The 20,982-nt window shown below is 36.8% G+C and overlaps 1 protein-coding gene across 3 annotated transcripts in view; it reads left to right on the top strand.

Annotated features, from left to right (window-relative positions):
• LOC149229489 (uncharacterized) overlaps positions 1–20,982 on the top strand; it is an 81,149-nt gene that overhangs the window by 47,699 nt on the left and 12,468 nt on the right. For all 3 annotated transcript variants that reach the window (XM_089378668.1, XM_089378669.1, XM_089378667.1), the window contains 2 exons: positions 1,060–1,198; positions 1,403–1,510. In XM_089378668.1, coding sequence (XP_089234794.1) covers positions 1,060–1,198; positions 1,403–1,510 — 247 coding nt within the window. The remainder of the gene's footprint in view (positions 1–1,059; positions 1,199–1,402; positions 1,511–20,982) is intronic.

The following is a 20,982-nucleotide window of genomic DNA, read 5'->3' as shown; positions in this document are numbered from 1 at the left end:
CTCCTCACCTTGGCGTCTTGGATTCACCCTCAATTCTCCCGTACTTCTCCTCCTCTGCACTCCGTCCACTGAGCCACTTGCACTAGAGCAAATCACTCCCTTTGTGATGACTCACTCTCTTGAGTTCTTGGGTACCTTCACCTCTTCGCTAGGCTTCCTTTATAGTCTTCATTATGTTCAAATTTGTAACCCTAATCTTTCTTCTAGAACATCTTGGAGATCAATGATTGAGATTTTTTCCAAGTCACTTAAATAATTAAATTATTTATCCTTAGAAAATGACTTATTAGTCCACAATAATTAATTGACTTATTTATTATCCTTTTCCTAAGCTAGACTTAGGAAATAAGATATAAATCACTTACTACACCAAGCAAGCACCTAGCGAGGCAATAAATCATCTCCCACATGCTAAAACACCAAGCCTATGCAAAAGACCTTTTGAAGCTACCACAAACTTCAACAAAACATCTAGTGAAATGCAGATTTGTTTAGATCACTTGATTGGATATCCCAAGCTGGTATATTAATACACTAGGGTGAAGCTCAGCCTATAGGCACTTGATACTTTGTTAATGAGCAATAAGTATGCTTGATAAGCTCATGAGGTGTCCTACTATTAGCTACACTTCTTTGAATTCTCCATAATAGTTGTGCATTGCAAATATTGTTGCCATTGTTGTAAGGCAATATTATATGCCACTGTCAAATTAGTTCTCAAGGTGGCTATGCATGGCTTTTATTTAAAGGATAAACTACTACTTTTAAAATTAGAAAACTCGCTTTCTTTTTAGGTAGTAATAAAAGAAATTGGAATACTAATGGAAGAAAACAATTCTTGAGGGTGGACGGACTTCGTAAACACTAGAGAACACTTCTAAGAAGCCTGGCATATACATTTGTTCGTCGATGCTTGATAAATTCTTTTAATGCCTCAATATGTTATGTTTATATTTTCCTCAACTATTGTCTTGTTGTCGTATATCTTGAGAAATTTTTGTTAATGTTTTACTATTTTATTTAGTGACACTCACTTGTGTTTCTTGTAATAAACTTAAGATTAAAAGGCAATCCAAGAATAATGCAACTACAAGTAATTGTGATGTTCATGAGGGAGATCAAATTGTATCCAAGGGAATTGAAGATAACAGAAAGAACAAGAAAAAATCTGATTATCAACGCCGACAAAGTCTTGCAGGTATGTTCCATTTAATATTGTGCTCTCATTTTGATTTGAAGAGGCTAATAAGTATGGCTTCAGTGGAATAGTTATGTAGTTTTTTTGTGGATCTTTTTGAACTTTTTCCATTCTCTAAGTTTATTGTGAGTTGTTGTTATATGTAGATGCAAAATTCTTGATTGTTGCGATGTAACTTGATGGTTTTTTTCTTTCTTTCTATAGGGGCAGGGACTTTATGGAAAAGCGGTGTAAGGCGGAGTACAAGAATAAGATCAAGACCTTTAGAGTATTGGAGAGGCGAAAGGTTCTTATATGGTCGTATACATAGTAGTGAGTGCTTAACCTTGCTCATTTCAAATATTTGTGCTGTGATTTATTTAGTAGCTATTATTGCTTATAATGTGTTTCACGTCATTTGTTAGTTTTACATTGATGATAGGGAAAGCTTTAAAATGTAAAATGGTTTATGTTAGTTGCACTGCATATATTATATGAGTGAATCCCATTATATATTGTTAAGTACTTTTGTTGTGATCTATGATGTGCTCATTATTCTGCAGTGGTATCAATGTCAACATTAGTGGATCATACATTTTGGCTCAGTTGCACTGAACGTAATATGTAAATGGGGAAGTAGATACAAGAGGGTTTTGGAAAGGCAGGATGCAATACAATGTCAAAATGACATTTACGATATATATTTATTATGCATATTCAATTCCTTCTAAATTATCTTCCTTTTACTATAATTACCAAAATGTTTCACTTTTCTGATTTATTTTATTTATTCGACTTATTAAAAATATTTTCCCCCTTTTTAGGGCCAAAATGTGGGCCTTTTTGGTTGTTTTATAAATTTTGAAATGTTGGTGAAATGCGCTTGAGATGGTTCTGCAGCCCTGAAACTCAGTTTTATGAATTTATTATGTCCCTGAAACACATCATGACCATTTCCCTCGTCTATTTCCTTTGTTTTAGTAACCTAAACGTTGAACAGCAATTCAAACGCATTTCTGGTATGTTAGTTTTCTGGTAAATAATACTAACTATTTATTTTAATAATTCAGTTCATGATACAAATTAGGAATTCAGGGTAGTGATCAAAAGTTGCCTTTGTATACGTTTTGAGTTTCAGGCTGTTCAAGTAACTAGTACAAACACTATTTCTATAAATTTTACATAATCTGGTTTGTCCTTTTCTGAGCATGAGGGTTGCCGGACAAAAGCTTTGCTAGTTCTAGTTGTTTGTACATATGTTCTGCTGAGTCTTGTGAAAATTTATTATCAATTTTTGTCAGGAGATTGCTCTTTATCATATCTAAATAAAATGATATATTTATCTTTATAATGGAAGATTATTGCCTTTTGCGACCTAGTAAATGGTTGGACTACTGAATCAAGGCTCATAAAGCATACCATATATAGTTTTCATGTGTTTTTGAAAAATACTTCTTATATGAATAAAAATATGCAGACACAAAGAGAAACTCACTTACCTCACTGCTTCCAGAGAGGTAATGCAGTCTGATTGAGCCTTGGCAGAGCATTCCTTAATGTCTCCTGGTAGCCACTTATGTCAATTATGCCATTAAACATATAAAGCTATGGTCTTGATACTTGACACATTGCCAGAGACCACCGGCTCCAAACTCCAAACCAATATTTTGCAATTTCTATCAAGGGTGAATCTCTAATTGACAAATCTCTGTCATGAATCTTCCAACATGACTTAGCTAAAGGTATTTCTCAGATTAGAGGTTTAATTGTCTTTCGCCCACAACACAGTTGGTACATGCCATTTTAAAATTTTGGATCTTGCTAATCTGAACTTTGTGTGTTGGCCTTGATTAATCACTGGACACACAAAGATTCTCAAACCCAAGTCACATGACAGGTTGATATGGGGATTTGAGTATCTAATACAAGACATGTAGACCGTTGAAATGATATAGGGAGGATTATAAAATACAATTATAGACATGAAGACATAATTTTTTTGAATAGTAAAAAAACTTAAAAATAGACATCCTTGAATGATCAAACATAAGCGTCAAGAATACACCATAGATAGTGGGGCCATAAATTCAGTAAGGTTATTGCAAAATAATGCTATTATTTGAGAAATGATAAATGCAACAAAATAATGGTAGTGTGTAGATGCACCAAATGTAACTAATCTCGTTTTCTATTTGAATTCTCCTTCTTTGCTAAAGTTTTGATGAAGGATTTTCTAAAATAGGGTGAAACACCCCTTTAATAGTTTGGGCACATTTTTTTATTGTCCCACAACCTTGACTTGTTAGGGTGTCCTTGCCATGAGTCCAACTTGCATTGGACATGTGTCCTCCATAAGGCTTGTGTTTGAATTGTAGGAATGGTGAGTTAGCATGTTGATGAGTTTGATTCATTTGATTTGTGATATGTAAGGAGGGGGACGTATTAGATATCCCATTTCTCAAATAATTGGGAACATCATAAGGTCAAAATTTTACCTAGCTAGTGATCCACTGATGAATTGAGGGGTAACAATATCATTGCTATGGCCTAGTGATCCTTTAACACTCTTGCAGCAATGGATACCACCTAGTGATCCTTGAGGGATGGCTTTACACCTTTCTAGCACAGTGAAGAGGGCATCTAGCCTAGCTTTGAGAGCACATTTATGATTTGACATCGCAGCCCTAACATGATCCCTCCTGAGATGTACATTGTGCTTTGTGGAGCTTCCACATGGATGCATGCTCCTTGCTACACTTCTAGATGTTGAAATGTTGAGCCAAGAAACCAATGTGTTGGCGTGATTGATGATGTGCTCATATGGACTCAGGATGCTCCCAATTGGGCATGCACTTGCTTGATGGACGTTTCCCTATTCCAGAGCCTAGATGACAATGGAGACCACTTGAGATGGTTTGGAAGGAGTAACATACCATGTTTTGATGCCAAAACTTGATCCTAGGGATTTCTTATCACCCATGCATCCGCTAGGAAGGTGACGTGAGCCCTCTTGATGGTGACGTCTTGGTGGAGGAGATGGTTCTTGGAGATGTGACCATGCATTTTGATGATGAACCTTGGAGTGAGGAGCACTTTTGGACACATTTTCACATGCTTGATGGAGATGCCCATTTTTGGGGGATGATGTTATTATGTTGGAGAGCCTTTCCTCCCACACGTGTGAAAGATTATGTTGAAATTCTAATGTTCTATGTTGTAACAATCATTTATTACAAAACTTCTTTATGCAACAATATTAGATAAGCAATTGTAGATAGAACATAAATCAAATGCACAATAGAAGATAGCCAAGAATACAATGAGACAAAGAATTTAGGTCCAATGACCAGGGCAAAACCCACAACGGGAAAACCCAATCAGATTCTTCTTTTATTAGAAATCAATTATTCAACAAAGATACAAAGTACAATGAGAGATCAAGTGAATGAGTAAGTTCACCCAAATCTGAACAAGCTATAGCATGAAGATCACTTGTAGCAACAACAAATGCACACACTGAATCAACCTTCCCTTCAACTGAATCAATAGAGAGACAATGAAGCACTGAATCAACCTTGGCTCACCAAGTTTTGCTCTTACTCTCCAAGTCTCTCTCTCACAATCTTCTTCAACTCTCTCCAACTCTTTCTCAAGTTCAAATTCTTCTTTCACAATGCACAAGTAGTGAGGGGAGAAAGAATGAGGCACATATATATAGGAGGAGCAACGAATCCATGCCATAAAGGAGTAACTCGCATGCCTTGAGGAGTGTAACTCATTCCCATTTAGGCTATGTAACTCATGCTAATAAGGAGGTACACATGCCTTTGTAAGTTATGCTTTAAAGAGAGAGTGTGACATATGCATTAAAGAGTGTGTAAGAAGAATCCTTTATGACATGCTTTTATTGAGTGTAAGAGAAGGTAAGAAATATTTTATGACATGCTTTAACGAGTGAAAGAGAGTGTAAGAGCATTAACGAGAGTGTAAGGGGAATATGCCATGCCGATAATGAGAGTGAAACAACATCATTGAGAGCCATGATTGAGTGTCTTGAAATTCATTTTAATAATAATAATAATATCATAAAGAGGATAATAATAATATTGATGATACAATATTAAGTCGAGATTGAACTATTATGATTGATTAATGATAATAAGTGATTTTTCATCAACAATACTTGATTACCAATTGATGCAAGGTGATTTACTATCTTGAGACTTTCTTATTTTAGACTTTCTATTTTTATAATTTCTACTTTTAGACTTTCTATTTTAGAAATTCATCTCTGAGTTGGCAATTTTCTACAATTAATGAGGAATTTCTTTTTTCAATAAAGATCTCTGCTTTCTCTGCTCATCTTTGCTCTGTATCATTTGGAACAATGATGGCTCACTCTAATGAAGAAGAATCATCATAGGGGGGATTCATCCATCACCCTATATTCACTTTGGGGAACTGCCACTTGCTAACATATGACAAGGATCTCGCACAACCAAGTCTCATCTCTGCTTGGGGGGATAACCCACTTGACAAGGATCTCACACAACCAAGTCTCATCTCTGCTTGGGGGGATAACCCACTTGTCAAGGATCTCACACAACCAAGTCACATCTCTGCTTGGGGGGATAACCCACTTGACAAGGATCTCACACAACCAAGTCTCATCTCTGCTTGGGGGGATCAACCTGTCAAGGATCTCACACAACCAAGTCACATCCTGCTTGGGGGGATAACCCACTTGACAAGGATCTCACACAACCAAGTCTCATCTCAGCTCAGGGGATAACCCACTTGTTAAGGATCTCACACAACCAAGTCATATCTCTTCTTGGGGGGATAACCCACTTGGCAAGGATTTCACACAACCAAGTCTCATCTCTACTTGGGGGATCCACTTGTCAACACATGACAAGGATCTCACACAACCAATGCTCATCATCCATGACCACCCTCTCTAGGAAGGGTCACATTTATTAGTCCAAGCTGCTCTCTGAAAAGCAAGAATTTCCCTTTCAACACAGGCTTAGTAAGAATGTCAGCGATCTGGTCATCAGTTGCTATGTGATGGAGTTTTACTGCACCTCTCTACACCATATCCCAGATATAGTGATATTTGATCTCAATATGCTTAGACTTGTCATCAAACATGAGATTTTATGCAAGTCGAATCCCAGTGTTATTGTCATAGTAAATTAATGTTGTGTCAAGAACATGCTTAAACAACTCTCCAAAGAGCTTCCTCAGCCATACTATGTCACAGCTAGCCATGCTAGCAGTAGTAATGTGCTCAACTTCAGCCGTGCTGAGGGCTACAAACTTTTGCTTCTTGCTCGTCCAAGATATCATGGCAGATCCTAAGCTAAAATAACACTTAGATGTGCTTTTTCTGTTAGTAGAGTTACTGACCCAATCAACATCATAATACCCAAGTAGTCTTACATCTCCGATAATATATTTCAATCCAAGATTGATGGTCCCATGTAGGTATCTTAGCACATGCTTTGCAACAATCCAGTGTTCAAGGGATGGTTTAATCATATATTGGCTTTGAGTATTGATCTCAAAACATATGTTTGGTGTAGTGTTCACTAAGAACATCAATGCCCCAATCAGTTGTCGATACTCAGAAGGATTTTCCAAATCAGGACGTGCAGCTTCACCACACAACTTCTTGGAGTTCATCTCCATTGGAGTATTCATGGATTTACATCTTGTCATACCAAATCTTTTTAGCAACTTGACAACATATTTTCCTTGAGAAAGGAAAATCTCACCAAGTTTTTGCCATACTTAAAGACCTAGAAAGTAGTGCATCAAATGAAGATCTTTCATTTCAAATTCAGAAGCTAACTCTCTCCTACATTAGAGGATAAGAGGTTCACCAAAGGTAAAAAATAAATCATCAACATATAATATCAAAATCAAAGACATACCTTCCACTGTCTTGATGTAAACATTTGGATCAACATTACTTCTAGTAAAACCAAGCTTCATCAAGAAGCTATCAATGCAGACATACCAAGCTCTTAGAGCTTGCTTCAAACCGTAGAGGGCTTTCTTCAGTCCACACACATGAATTTTCCGGTCATGTACTTCCAAGCCTTTTGGTTGTTCCACAAATACTTCTTCCTTGAATAAGCCATGCAGAAAAGCAGTCTTCACATCCATTTGGTGAAGGGAACATCCTTGGCTAGTAGCTAGCGCCACAATTGATAAGATGGTTGTATAATGGGCAACAAGTGCAAAGATTTCATTATAGTCTATTCCCTCTTTCTAAGAGAATCATCTGGCCACAAATCTAGCTTTATATTTTTTAATATTGCCATAAGCACCATGTCTAATTCTATACAGCCATTTAGAAGACACAACAGATTTACCTTGTGGTCTTGGAACCACTTTTCGTACATCATTATGAATGATGGACTCATATTCTTCAGCCATTGCATCTTTCCACACTCGAGCCTTCACAACTTCTTCAAAAATGCATGGTTCAACTTGAATAATGTTGCTCATGGCTACAACATATCCTTGGAACCGACATGGTTTCTTGCTTTCTTTGAAGGTTCCTTTGGGAGCAACATGTTTATCAACATCTTGAATGGTGTCACAAAGCCATAAAGGTCTCCTTTTAACAGGAGGATCACATGGACGAGGATCCAAAGGATCCATGGGCCTTATGGGTTCATCAACATGATCAATTTCAGACTTAGGATTTTCTTGTATCTCAAATGCATCATCTTGACTATCAACATTAGCAGGAGGAAGATGAGTGTCTCTTGCCTTTCCAAGAGTTGCATCTTCATGAAATGTTACATCCCTGCTAAACTCTATATTTTTTTGTCTAGGGACATATATTTTGTAAGCTTTAGAATTTCACAATAACCAACAAACATACCTTTTGTACCTGGAGATTCTAGCTTGGTCCTCTTTTCTTTTGGCACGTGGAAGTAGATAGGGCAACCAAAGATCCTCAAGTGCCCAACCTCGTGTTTTTCACTAGAGAATACTTCTTATGGAGTCTTGTTGTTTAGGGCACGATGAAGAGATCTATTTTGAACATAGAAAACTGTGTTAGCAACTTCTCCCCATAAAAACTTTGGTAGTTTCCGATCATGCAACATAGTTTTGACTGCTTTCCATGATAGTTCTATTCTCTATCCCAGTCACACCATTTTGATTTGGGTTATATGGTAGTGTGGTCTCTTTCCTGATTCCAACTTCTTTGTAGAAGTCTTGAGCTCTTGTCAACTTCATGTCCACTCAAGTCATGGGATGGCTCGACGTCTTCCTCAATATTGATACAAAGGACTTGGTTCTCACATTCATCTAATGTACCTATTGATCCCAGAACAAGAGCAAGAGAAATAGTAGCAAAGTAAATAAACATAATGAAAGTATCCTTGGTGATGAGACATGTCTTTCTTTCTTTTATAGATGTGAGAGTGGCTCCTTCATTATCCTGCACCAATTTCCTCTTCGAGTTTACTGTTCCTGCACTATTCTGCATCTTGATGATCTTCAGGGTTTGTTTTGCTTGATTGCATTCTCATAAAGAAGTTAGTGAAAGAATCATTCAAATACTCATGTAGGAAGAATAACCATTGATCTAAAAAGATAAATCTAAACAAAAGCAATCACACAAAGAAACAACATAAGACTTGAAAATACTTAATTTTTAATGGGGATTGAAGGAAGCTGTTAGCGCCCTCTGATCTGACCTCTATAAGTTACCATTGTCCATCAGTGATATGTCATTGTCAGAAGAAATGCATGCTCTTGAACACCACTTGACAAACACCATCTTGATCCACTCTAATCTCAGGCATTTCAGAAACCATATTTCTCACATGAGGTAATGTTTTATAGTGAAGATGAGTGAGCTTTCAGTGCCATAGTTTACATTGATAATTACTTATCATGAATCAATACATGGATAAATCTTCCATTGATTTTATAAAGATCTTCAAATCTTGATCCCAGAGTGAAGGCATGTAATAATAATTGTATATATTGACTTCATTGCCTGCAATGATATTAGTTATAATCTATCTTTGATCGCTGCAAAAGAGGTTAGTTTAGAAAACTATCATTCCATCTTTTACAAAGTCATGATTCTTTCTACAATCACTATTGTCAGTAAACTCTAATATCAAAATTACCAAAATCCATAAGATTATGACCTTTCTCATATAATGTGAGAGAATCAAAATCCCCTTATCTTCAACATTCAATTTCTATCAGTTATTCTTTCATAACCTTCTATGCATTATACTTTCTTTTAAGATCACTTTCTTGCACATGCATAAACAAAAGAAAAACTACTGTTTACTTCTGCATGCATCAACGCGTACCAAAACCACAACTATTAAACACATGCAACACCTTAATTACAAAATTACTATCATATCTTGGGTTCCTTGGAATCTTATAAGAACGTCAATAGTAAAATTTCAGCAGTAAAAATAGCATTAAATTTCAGTAGTAAAATTTCCGTAGTAAATTTCAGCAATAAAATTTGTTGGACATTGGATAAGCCAACAATTCCCTTGTGTTTGTGACATGGACTAACTGCCTCTCATGAATCTTTATCTCTGGCGATGTGATCATTGACTAACACCTGCGGGTTTTGGTTTAACGACAATCGTGATTCCTAACAAGTGGCAGAGCATAGGTCACGAGTTCGATACACACCCAACTCGTGTTGGGGGGGTGCGGGGAGATTGTTGGACATTGGATAAACCAATGCTTCCTGTGTGTTTCTTGACATGGACTAACCGCTTCTCGTGGATCCTTATCTTTGGCGATGCGATCGTTGACTAACACCTACGGGTTTTGGTTTAACGACGTGATTCCCAACAAAATTTTAGCAGTAAGGAACAACAAATAAGGTTTCAACAGTAAGGAAGGAGTGACAACTCTTATCTTCTTGGACTTGTCTTCACCAAAGCTCTAATACCATGTTGAAACTCTAATGTTCTATGCTGTAACAATCACTTATTACAAAACTTCTTTATGCTGCAATATTAGATGAGCAATTGTAGATAAAACATAAATCAAATGCACAATAGAAGACAACCAATAATACAATGAGACACAAAGGGTAAAACCCAACTAGATTCTTCGTCTATTAGAAATCAATTGTTCAACAAAGATACAAAGTACAATGAGAGATCAAGAGAATGAGTAAGTTCACGCAAATCTCAACAAGCTATAGCATGAAGATCACTGGTAGCAACAACAGACACACACATTAAATCAACCTTCCCTTCAACTGAATCAACACTAAAACACTGAAGCAATGAATCAACTTTTTCTCACCAAGTTCTGCCCTTACTCTGCAAGTCTCTTTCTCACAATTTTCTTCAACTCTCTCCAACTATTTCTCAAGTTCGAATTCTTCTTTCACAATGCACAAGTAGTGAGGGGAGAAAGAATGAGACACATATATATAAGAGGAGCAACAAATCCATGCCATAAAGGAGTAACTCACATGCAAAGAGAGAAAGTAACATATGTCAATTTAGCAAGAGTAACTTTAGCCATTATGGAGAGAGGCAATGTATGCCTTCAATGGATGAATCTTGCATGCCTTGAGGAGTGTAACTCATTCTCATTTAGGCAATGTAACTCATGCCATTAAGGAGGGTATGCATGCCTTTGTAACTTATGCTTTTAAGAGAGTGTAACATATGCATCAAAGAGTGCGTAAGAGGAATCTTTTATGACATTCTTTTATTGAATGTAAGAGAATCTTTTTATGACGTGCTTTCATGAGTGAAAGAGAGTGTAAGAGGAATATACCATGCCAATAAGGAGTGTAAGAGAACATTATTGAGAGTCATGATTGAGTGTCTTGAAATTTCTTTTAATAATAATAATAATAATATCATAAAGAGGATAACAATAATATTGATGATAAAATATTAAGTCGAGATTGAACTATTATGATTGATTAATGATAAGAAGTGATTTTTCATCAACAATACTTGACTACCAATTGATGCAAGCTAATTTACTTTCTTGAGATTTTCTATTTTTAGAATTTCTATTTTAGAAATTCATCCCCGAGCTGCCAATTTTCAACAATTTATGTCATTTTTATTATGATTTGTCATTTGTAAATCTATTTTTAAGTTGGATTGTGACCTATTAGTCTAGTCGAGAACTCACATGAACTCAAATTTATCTTTAGGTAACTGGCTAGTGGAGCCGCAGTATAAGGTAATTAATTAACTAACTGGCCCGACCGACCTAAGAAGTATGAGTTCCTAGTGTGTTTGCCCGCCCGAAGTAGTACAGGTAAAACCAAGCAAGGTGCTGAATGCTTCAAACAAACGTTTTAGGGCTTTTTCATTGTAAATTAATCAAATTGACTTGGTTGCCCTATATAAATAGAAGGGAGTCATTTTCATTTGATCATCATCATACACACTAATCTCTCTTCTCTTGCGTGAGTGTGCATTGGTTGTCTTTTGATGCAGGAGCATCTTACCAATTAAACTCATGATTTACTAGTGGAAGTTGATTTCCACAAATTTTTACTAGAGGAAGTCGGTTTCCTCAAATTTTCATTTAAATTGTAATATTTAGTATTTTCTAGGTATAATTGTTCTAAAAAATCTCTATTATTAGGAGGTTTTAATGCATATCAATTAGTTTGCCATGTAATAGAACAAATTAGGAGATTGTTGGATAATTGAGGAAAAAGATTGAATTTGTTAGTACAAGAGTATTTGTATGTATGGATTTTTCATTGAAATTAGATTAAAGAGAAGAGATCCAAGAAGGCAAAGAGGGAGACTGTGCGCATATGACTTCTTATTTGTCATCCCCTTTTATTTTCAATAAAACATCAGATTTTGTAAATTTTTTGTTGATTTATTGAAAGATGCGTGTGCACATTAATGGCATATTGCTTTGTTGAATTATTGGGCTTAATGTACTTCTTGGAACAATTTATTGTTAAACATTGTTAACTTGTCCTGGTTCTAGTCAAGGTCCCAAATTTGGGGTTCACACGTGGCCCATCTGTCCCGAGGCAATGTTCCTTTATAAAGGGTTCCAACTATAGAGTTATACATATATTGGGAAAATCCCATAAAACAAAAAAACTTCATAATTTTTTAGTTTGATGTTGCATTTCGTAGGTTAACGTGAATTAGTGATGGAAATATCACTGTCAACTACTGTCCGTCCCACTGGCATTCAATCTTCCATCGTCAAGGTTCCACTGGAGAGTTTTGTATCGAGCCTCAATGTTTTGGAACAAAATCTTTTGTCTTTTCTATTTTGGCAACATACCGATATCTTGAGCTTGTTCTATTGGATTTCAAAGCTCTCATATCGTGGTTCCTCGTCAAAATTCTGCACTTGACACTTGCTGTTTTGTCAAAGTGCTGATACTCTGGTGTCATCACTGTCAAGTGACAAAACCTTTCTATAGAAGTTTTGTTGGCAAGTAAGTTTAATTGTATTGGAACAGTGCATATCAAGCTTTTAATAAAGCTATCATTTGATATAGCTTGGGTCTGATATCTTGACATTAGTTGATTGTGGATATGTTGACCTTTTGGTGCCTTATACCATTGATACAAAAAAGATGTTATATTGTGAAACTCTCGGTTCATCGACATTTGATATGTGTTAGTGCTGGGCATAACACGAGGTCTTATGTGCTTTGATAGTTTATCGCTTTGGTGCCAAGGGTTAAAATGAAATTTGTTTTTTGTGTGGTTTATAATGTGAAGCACCTGAACTGGGTTTAAAGCACCGAACAATAGTTTGCTGCAAAATAAGTAAAACCTAAAGTGTCAAAGTTGAAATCGATCAAAGATTGGTGCATTAGTCTGAGTCCATCCTCATCTTCTCTTCTTCTCTTGGACACAATGGATCATTGATGGAGTGAATTGTCTTGGGAGGTATATGTTTGCATGGAGAGGCTGTCTTTGGATTGATGAAGTGACTTCTGATTGAATGTTGTAAGTTTATTGCCATTTTCTTTCATTTTGCATGTTATTTTTTGAAATTAGGTTTTATATTGCGTCGTATTAAAAAGTGCAAAATCTTTCATGAAACCTTGTTTCTACATTTCTTCAAAATTTGTTATTCAAGAATCCATAAAATGAACTTGTTTCATGCATCCTTTGATCTTAATCTCGTATTAAAAGAAGTCAACAGGGTTTCTGAGAGAAGCTATTTAGTCTTCCACCCGCTCCATCCAAGTCCTTTTATCATTGACCTTTGCCCTAATTGGCTCCATTGCCCAATTGAATAGAGGCAATAGTCTAGTTGTGGGATCACCTTTTAAAATTTCTCTTTTCCTTTATTTTTTGGTAACTAGGGTTAGGGTTTGTTTTAAATTTTCATCTAATAGCATTTTTGTTCCTATATGTTATTGCCCTTTTTTTCACATCAATCAGTGAATCGGTAACTTCAAAGGGCTAATCAGGGCAAGACCTAGGATTGAATCACAACCACTACCACTATTCACCTCAATTTCAAGATATTCAAATATTCTCGCCCTTTTGGGCTTATAGGATTTTTTTCTCAACACGAATGTTCAACTTGTACAAATATTTGCCACATGGGCTAACATGTCTTCAGAGAATAGAACCCAGGTAGAGGGGGAATTGAAACCGCTAGCTTCCACCTGAGCTATTGTCCTTTGACCTATATGTTATTACCCCTTAGGTGTAAGTTGAATTTATTAATTCTTGAAAAGAAATATCTAGAATCTATTGCATGTTTACACCCAAATTTAAGGATGACATCTACTGTTTGTGTCTATTTTATGCATTTTTTAACCTTAAAAACCTAAAGTTGACCTATCGCTACTTACCTCTTTAATAGCCATTAAAGCTTTGTTGATTTTATTGTTTAGAGTATTTCTTTATTGTTATATGTTATTGCATGTTGTAAATCTGTATAGGATAAAAACCCTAGCTTTTAACGACTTTTATTTAGTTTATTGGGGTTGGTGGAAAGTGCACTTGAACATTTTTAACTCATATCATGGTCTTCAAGGCTTTGTTGGTACCTTCTCCCATAATCGTTAGACTCTTATCACCCTTGAACCCTCCCTTATTGAAGACATTTCAAGGTGATTTATCTGCAAGTTCCTTAGAGCGCCATTTGGCTTGTAATCCTAGTTTTCTTACCTCTAAGCTTTACTAGAAAAGCCTCCCTTGTAGGGATAACATCCAACCACAAGACAATAGGAGGGGGGTTGCTGAGGTGACAATGGTGGCTAATCTCTTTGTTGCCATTAGACTTAGATTGCCTAGTGGGGCTTTGAACTAGTCTTGCTAAATTTTGTGGTAATGGATACAACTCAAAATACAAGATCGTATATGCCATTGTCAATGTTGGAGATCTTTTGTGAGGGTTTATCCATGGATTTTGTGCTTGGTCTATGAATGAAGGATTTGATGCTTTGTTTGTGTTGGTCAATAGGTTTTCAGAGATGGCATGTTTCGTTCCTTGTAAGAAGACTGATGTTTTGACTTATTACTTGTAATTATTCTTCATGGTAGTAGTACATTTGCATGGATTACCAAAGATCATTACATCGGATCTAGATACGAGGTTCCTTAAGTCTGTTTTGAACATTGTGGAAAAAGCTAGGAATGACGCTGCAATATTGTTCAACGTATTTTACATAAATGATAGTTTTATGAACAAGTGGATTGGAAGATCACCATTTCAGATTAAGTAAGAGCATAAACCACGAGGAGTTGTGGACTTGGTTGATTGCCAATGAAATGCAAATGAGGGACAATGCTAAAGAATTTATTGAATTGATGGAAGAATTGTCTGTTCAAGAACATATTATTCTTAACTTGAGAGTTATGTGATGTGAGCAACACTCTAAGGTATAATATTTTGAAGTTGGAAGTGAAGTTATGCTATATACATCGGATCTAGATACGAGGTTCCTTAAGTCTGTTTTGAACATTATGGAAAAATCTAGGAATGAAGCCAATATCGTTCAACCTATTTTACATAAATGATAGTTTTATGAACAAGTGGATTGGAAGATCACCATTTCAGATTAAGTAAGAGCATAAACCACGAGGAGTTGTGGACTTGGTTGATTGCCAATGAAATACAAATGAGGGACAATGCTAAAGAATTTGTTGAATTGATGGAAGAATTGTCTGTGCAAGAACATATTGTTCTTAACTTGAGAATTATGTGATGCGAGCAACACTCTAAGGTATAATCTTTTGAAGTTGGCAATAAAGTTATGCTATATCTTAGGAAGGAGCACTATCCCAATGGCATATAATAAAGTGAAATTGTGATAGAATGGCTGATATGGGATAACACAAAAGTTTGGAAAAATGCATACTAGGTAGAATTACCCAAGGAGTTTGATATTTCATCTATATTCAATATAGTAAATTTTTATGAGTTCAATGTGGCAGAAGAGGAGGATGTAATAGATGAGGCCCTCAAGGTTGATTTACGCAAGCAAATACCGAAGAAGAAGGCTCAAGAAGTTGAAGTGCTCAATGAGGTTTTCTAGAGATGAGGTGCAACATATATGAAATACTCTGTGAAATGGAAAGGTAGATCCATAGAGTAATGTATGTATATTTCTATAGATGAATATGAGAGTTTTCACAATGGGAAGGCAAATGTAGGCAAGGATAGTGTGCAGGACATGTAAGAGGATGCACATGTTTTTTATTTGTAGAGGAAATTTGATGCAAGAGTGTAATGAGCATGAATAAAGTTTTTTGAACTTTGGGTAGCTAAACATTGAAGAAAACAATGTGGGGATTTGTGTAGGATGAGAATGTGCTTGGAATTAGAAGAGATGTGTATAAGAAACACATATTTCCAGATAAGGCACATAAAAAAGGTCTAGGGTAGACTATTTTGAAAGCACAACACAAAGGGATGCACAAAATCTTTGGTGCGTGAACAAGTGTAGATTATATGACAAGATATACAGGAAAGAGATGCATAAAGAAGTTAAATGTGCAAAACTTGAAGGAGATCAGGTTGATTGTTTGAAGGTTGGATGCTAAGAGCAAAATAGCTATGGAAAGGGCTTGTGGTTCTAGAAGGTTTGAGGAGGATGAGAAGACAAAGAAGCTCAACAAGATGGGAGCTTGAAGGAAGTAGATGATTGGTATGAAACTGGAGGTAGAGATTGGTGTGGCATGAAAGACACTGAGTTGCAAGATTGTGTATTCTATGAGCATCAATTTCCAATATACTTCCTTTTACTAGTCTTTTTGTATTCTTTAGTGGAATCTTTGCCATTTTTTTAATTGTTTTCTACCACTTAGAAATCTAGGGTTGTAGTGCATTTTGGCCCGATTCACACATAGTGTAGTAGAAGAGGCTGGCACACATCCTTTGAACCAAGATGGATGGAAAAATTACTATGTTGCACAGGCACTCGTCCCCTCCAAAAAATCTCTCATACCCAACATTTCCGCGTGCCGAGGACTTTTATAGGGGTTGGGAAATGCCCATTTTTTGGGGACTTGGGGGCCTCCAAGCCATTCCCAATCCGTCCTGAGCAGATTTTGGGGACTTTTCGGGTATCGTTCCGCTGTCCCCAAGGAAAAAACACTATGTTGCATGAGTTTCTGGAACATGGGAACATTAGGAACTTGGGTATAGGTGTCGGGAATGGCTAGAGGTTTCCCCAAAATTTAGAGGAAACGACTAATCGGGAGTGGTAATATCATATAATAAAAAAAATTTAAAAATATATCAAAAATATTTTTTTAATTATATAATTTAGATAATAATCAAAATTAATATTGAATCAAAATATTCAAATATTAAAATCAATTTAAATATATAAATAATAAATATATAATCTCTCTTATATATAAATATATTCTTTGTGTGTCTCTTTCCCTGAGTCGCTCCCTTTTATATATAAAATATTAAAATGTCAAGTTCATTATGACACATGGCGAGTCTTAGAAACAATCTGGCTTAAAAATACAAAGGAACGATTTTACATATGTTTTTCTAGTTATTCTTAAGAGAAAAAGTAAAGCAACTCTGATGTTTAAGCGTTGACTGCCGCATACAATATGCACACACAATCTTCTGCGATATATATACATAAACAACAAAAGAAATACTCATCAGCATGACATCTCAGATATCACCCGTACATCAAGGTGCCACACACTTCCTTAACCCATCAAGGGATTGCTGGAGTTTGTCAATTAAGGATATTGGTGCTAAGGATGTCTTGGCCTTTCTACCTGCGAAGGTTTCAACTTAGGCTCATGCTTTGTGGGCAGTTCAACATATTTCTCTACAGGCTTTGTATTCTCCAACCCCAGGGAACGCTGGAACTCCAAAAAAAACAGTCTTCAAAGCTCCCAAAACTTTCCCAAGCTCCCATTGCAGCTCCCGCTGAAAAGGGAATGTTCCCATACAGTTCCAAAGCTCCCGGGAGCGTGGGAACCATTGGAACGGGTTTCCCAACTCTTGGGAGCGGTTCCCGTGTAACAGAGAAAAAACGGTATGCCTGACTTGATTTTCACTAGGTTTACTTTGCTGTTTGGATGTCTTTTGTTGAAAATAGTACCAAGGAGAGGTGTTACTAGGATTTTGTTCTTTTTAGCGTGCACATAAATTAATTTTGTCTCAATAACATTTATGAGTTATATTAATGTAATGGGTGGAAAAGGTACATAGAAGTGTTGTACCATGTACCATGTAATATTAAAGTCACTTGTACTTTATAAAGTGACTTTATGTGAAAAGTACTAAGTGTACTTTTCTAATATTAAAGTAAGGTGAAAAATTAGAAAAGGTACACAACTTGAAAAAGATACTAGGAGACTTTTAAGTGATGGGGCCAAAGTATGAGGGGGGTCATTTGGGAGAATTGATCTCAACCACACATCTTGAGACTTGAGGATGAAATCTCAGCCATTGGATCCTAGGTTTAGGGATTCAATCTTTTCTAAGGAGACAAAAAAAGGAAAAGGGAAATCATTCTTCACTTCACTCTTGAGAGAGAACTTGAGGAGAAGAGAGGAAAAGAGAAACTTCAAAGAGGAGAAATTGCAGCAGAAAAAGGAGGGCTCGAATTTCTAGGAGGAGAGCTGTACTTGCAGTATGATTTTCAAGGAGCATGATGCACAAAAATTGAAGAGAGAGGCTATACGAATTTCGAGGAGGAACAATGCAGAAATCGAGGCAGGAGGCATGAAAATCAAGGAGCAGACCAGCACAAAATTTGAGGATCAATGCTGGCTTGGCACAAAATTTGAGGCACACATTTCGGGACTGTCAGTTACAGGCAGTGCGTTTTTTGAGGCAGGTTTTAGCAGTTGTTTGGCATGATTTTCGAGGAGGTACAATCAGCCATTTGCACAGAATTCGAGGCAGCTTCTAGCACAGATTTCGAGGCAGATTTTGGGCACTAATTACAAGGAGTTGGGCAGAGATATTTTGCTAAATTTCTGGGCATGTAAATTTGTGGAAATCTAAAATTTCAGTGGTTGCAGATTTCCAGAATGAGTGCAATTAATGCTACAGCAAAAAGGGAGATAAATACTGTGTTTTATGTACTTATTTAAATTTTCTCAAGCAATAAAATCCTCCTTTGAAGACTGGTTTTCCCCAAGAGGCTGTGGGGTTTTTCTAGGGTCAACTTGACCAAAAATAGTCTCTTATGTGTTAAATGCTTGCATTAATTATTGCATGAATTATCAGCGGTTATGAATGTGAAAAATAGTAGAAACACTCTTTATGTTGGCAATAAATGCATTCTGAAATTTATATCAGCATGACAAAACATGTGGGTTGGGCCTAAACAAACACAAGCAAACTTGTAAACTTGGTTAAGAGTGCAGATCACCAAATTTGTACTTCTTGCTATTTTGGATGAGCTTTTAGCATGAAAAAGTTGTTTATGTTAACTTCCAAAGATAACTGCTAAAAATACTCTTGTTTAGTGTTGGCATTTATTTTCTCCTCTCTCTGTCACTTGAGTTTCTAAAGCAATAACCCTTAGTACTGGACTTTACCCTATAATTACTGTTGCTTAAAAACTACATCCCGTTAGAAATAACTAAGAAGTCTGCCAACCTTCACTTCATGTGGCATGAATTAGGGACAAAATTGTTGTTTATGAAAACCTTCTAGTTCTGTTCTGAAGGTGAAGTAGACTGTCATTGAGACTATTCCTATGTGGCACATTTAACAAGTTTCTAAACCCACTACTATTTGTTGATTTTTGAGTAGCTTGGGAGGTACTCCAAGCCCTAGGGTTTGGGGTTTGGAGGGCAAAGCGCCACAAGAGTCACTTGTGGGCTTGGAACCCAAGGTTGGGTTTTTCCCCATCGTGATATGGGACAAAACCATGGGCACATTTCGACATGTGATGGATGAGGATGATAGCGCTCGTAGAGATGAATACGACGCAACAAAAATCATCCAATTCCGAGTTGTAGAAATGGAGATATGAATTTGTAAATGTCGCTGTCATGATTTGTGCAAGTCGACTTGGGAAAGAAGACTTGTTGACAGTTGGTATGAATGTGTTGGAGCCACATGTGTAGGGTATAAATTAAACACATGTGAGTCCTTTTCCTCAACCAGCTGCAACATTCATAGTGAAAAGAACCCCTCTGGAAGCCACAGCACAAGAAGAGGAGGCCGAGGAGCAACAGAGCATTTCGAGCATTTTTGGGCAGATTTGGTGCTGGTTTGAGGGTGGCATATCCTTGTTTGGGTGAGCCGCAGGCCCTATGGTCACATTAGAGCCACCATAGGCCTATTCTAGGCAAGTTAGGAGGCCGTAAGGCGTATTCGAGGGTGTTGGAGCAAAGGAACAGGTAGCGTAGGCCAAGGGCTTAAAGAGGAGGGGAATCCACAACAAATAAAGGGACTGTTGTATGGTTTTGTGAGGGCTGTTAGGGTTTGCAATAATGCCCTAACCCTAATGCTATACAACATTAATGGCACCAGCCCAAAGATACAGGTATACTGACAGTTCTATGTTGAATTGTTGCTAGATGGAAGGCTGTCCTAGTGCTTGGACAATGTAGTATGTGGAAGTCAAAGAGGAGGGGAAACTTTGATGGTTAGATGCCCTAACCAAGTGACAGATTCTACAGTGAGGATCAATTTGGATCAGTTTGACAAGTAGCCTGTGAGAGACATTTGTTGGGGTTGACTTGGGTTTGAAGAAAACCCAACTAGGAGCAGATTTCACAGTGAGTGGATTGGGTGCTATTGATCTGGTGGAGGGCAGTGTGTTGACTACCCAAAGTAGCCCTAGACAAGCAATCTTGAAGTGATGAAGAAAGTTGAAGGTTGGGTGAAGTTTGGTGCCTAAAGTGCAGCACTTTGATGGACAAAAGTGATTGCTAGATTGACGGATTGGAGCTCAGGTATTGGACAACCTAGAGAGCAAATTGGATCAACCCATGTACATGCAGCAAAAGTGACTTGCAGCAGTGTTAGGTGGCAGCCCTCTTGGAGTCTCTATGTGTTGTCCTTTGAAGGACTAGGGTAGTTAGAGAACAGTACGGAAGCGAAGCACCGACAGGACAAGATATGACATAGAAGCTGCAACGAAGATTGTCATTGTATCTTGTATACCTTAGATTGTTGTATTATTCAGATTGGTTTAATATAGCGAAGATTAGGTTGTAATGTTAATTATTGTACAATATTTGTTAAAAAATGCGTATACTTGTGCATATGTGATTTACTGCTTTATATTTTCCATTGTGCAAAGTAGTTCTTGTTGAGATTCTTGGTTTGGTAGCGTCAGAGATTCTAAGATTCTAACCTAGACC

The sequence above is a fragment of the Pinus tabuliformis genome, chromosome J, assembly GCF_031772625.1.
Source record: "Pinus tabuliformis cultivar Carrire ecotype Pingquan chromosome J, CPIR1, whole genome shotgun sequence".
Lineage (NCBI taxonomy): Eukaryota > Viridiplantae > Streptophyta > Pinopsida > Pinales > Pinaceae > Pinus > Pinus tabuliformis.
The sequence above is the reverse complement of the archived record's forward strand: the minus strand, read 5'-3'. Positions and strand labels throughout refer to the sequence as shown.